The sequence below is a fragment of the Brachyhypopomus gauderio genome, unplaced genomic scaffold, assembly GCF_052324685.1.
Source record: "Brachyhypopomus gauderio isolate BG-103 unplaced genomic scaffold, BGAUD_0.2 sc60, whole genome shotgun sequence".
NCBI lineage: Eukaryota > Metazoa > Chordata > Actinopteri > Gymnotiformes > Hypopomidae > Brachyhypopomus > Brachyhypopomus gauderio.
Genome location: NW_027506881.1, coordinates 2035792 through 2038291, shown reverse-complemented (window position 1 = coordinate 2038291; position 2500 = coordinate 2035792). Strand labels below are relative to the sequence as shown.

Genomic DNA, 2500 nt, shown 5'->3' with positions numbered 1-2500 from the left:
CTACCTGGCACACCTGAACACACCCGGACACACCCGCTACCTGGCACACCCGGACACACCCGCTACCTGGCACACCCGGACACACCCGCTACCTGGCACACCCGGACACACCCGCTACCTGGCACACCCGAACACACGCGCTACCTGGCACACCCGAACACACGCGCTACCTGACACACCCGAACACACCCGCTACCTGACACACCCGAACACACCCGCTACCTGACACACCCGAACACACCCGCTACCTGACACACCCGAACACACCCGCTACCTGACACACCCGAACACACCCGCTACCTGACACACCCGAACACACCCGCTACCTGACACACCCGAACACACCCGCTACCTGACACACCCGAACACACCCGCTACCTGACACACCCGAACACACCCGCTACCTGACACACCTGAACACATCCGCTACCTGACACACCTGAACACATCCGCTACCTGACACACCTGAACACATCCACTACCTGACACACCTGAACACACGCACTACCTGACACACCTGAACACATCCACTACCTGACACACCTACTACCTGACACACCTGAACACATCCACTACCTGACACACCCGAACACACCCACTACCTGACACACCCGAACACACCCACTACCTGACACACCCGAACACACCCACTACCTGACACACCTGAACACACCCACTACCTGACACACCTGAACACACCCGCTACCTGACACACCTCTCCCAGCAGATCACTCTCTCACCAGATCTCTCTTTCTGTCCCTCTTTGTCTATCCCTGTGCAGATGTGGATGAGTGTGCCAGTTTCAATGCGGGATGTGAGCAAGTGTGTGTGAATCACGCCGGCAGCTTTTCGTGCACCTGCCGGTCTGGGTTTGAATCTCGCACGGACGATCCCACCAGATGCCAGCGTGAGCCCCCCACAGTAGTGCCGACCACAGCTCTGTTATCTGTTTTAGAGCATCTGTTTCAGTAACACACTCTCTCTCTCCACCCCTCTCTTTTCTCTCAGCTGTTTGTGAACCTGCCTGCCAGAATTATGGAGTGTGTGTTGCTCCAAACACCTGTAACTGTCCTGCAGGCTACCAAGGACTCGGATGCTCAGGTACAGAAAGCAAGTGAGCGTGTGTGTGTACTCTAGATTATCCCGTGTGTGTGTGTGTGTGTGTGTACTCTAGATTATCCCCAGTGTGAGCGTGTGTGTGTGTGTGTGTGTGTACTCTAGATTATCCCCAGTGTGAGCGTGTGTTTGTGTGTGTGTGTGTGTGTGTGTGTGTGTGTGTGTGTGTGTGTACTGTAGATTTTGCCCAGGTTCGTCTTTAAGAAGAGCATCAAAACCTTCCTGTATAGATCTGCTTTTAGTTAAGAAACTCTAACTCTGTTCCATCTTATTTACTCGATTACATTATGTTGTCTATTATTTTATAATTTGTCACTTTATTACATTATTTTGCATGTATGTATGAAAGGTGCTGTACAAATAAAGATTATTAATATTATGTGTGTGTTTCAGCTATGTGTTCCCCACCGTGTGCTCATGGAGGAACCTGTATGCGCTGGAACACTTGTCTTTGTCCACCTGGCTGGACTGGACAAGGTTGCCACACAGGTAACTCCTACACACACTCTCACACTCCTACACACACTCTCACACTCCTACACACACTCCTACACACACTCTCACGCTCACACAATCCTACACACACACTCTCACACTCACACCCCTACACACACTCTCACACTCCTACACACACACACTCTCACACTCCTACACACACACACTCTCACACTCCTACACACACACACACTCACACTCCTACACACACACTCACACTCCTACACACACACACTCACACTCACACATTCCTACACACTCACAATCCTACACACACTCTCACACACACACACACACTCCTACACACACACACACACTCACACACTTCTACACACACTCTCACACTTCTACACACACTCTCACACTCACACATTCCTGCATATACACTCTCACACTCACACACTCGCATACACACACTCTCACTCACACACTCCCATATATTCTCTCTCTCTCTCTCTCTCTCTCTCTCTCTCACACACACACACACACACACACACTCTGTGCTTTATCTTCACAGCTGTGTGTGAGCTCCCCTGTGGGAATGGGGGCTACTGTGTGTCTCCTCACACCTGCCAGTGTCCCTCTGACTACGGCGGTCCACAGTGTCTCACCCGTGAGTGTTTGTGCTTTGGTCTTGTCTGACACAGTATGTGTGTATGTGTGCGTGTTTGTGTGTGTGCAATGTTACCCCTAGATTTCTCAATGTTACCCCTAGATTAATCAGTGTTACCCCTAGATTTATCAGTGTTACCTAGGGTTGTCCCGATCCGATATTTGGATCGGATCGGCCGCCGATATTAGCAAAAAATGCGTATCGGTATCGGATCGGCAGACACGAGAAAATGCCGATCCAGACTCCCGATCCAGTTTTTTTAAGTCCGATCCCGGT

General features: G+C 51.0%; 1 protein-coding gene across 7 annotated transcripts in view; it reads left to right on the top strand.

The window, feature by feature from the left end:
- LOC143489287 (uncharacterized) overlaps positions 1–2500 on the top strand; it is a 19137-nt gene that overhangs the window by 10850 nt on the left and 5787 nt on the right. For all 7 annotated transcript variants that reach the window (XM_076988198.1, XM_076988193.1, XM_076988197.1 and 4 more), the window contains 4 exons: positions 782–907; positions 1009–1101; positions 1510–1605; positions 2129–2224. In XM_076988198.1, coding sequence (XP_076844313.1) covers positions 782–907; positions 1009–1101; positions 1510–1605; positions 2129–2224 — 411 coding nt within the window. The remainder of the gene's footprint in view (positions 1–781; positions 908–1008; positions 1102–1509; positions 1606–2128; positions 2225–2500) is intronic.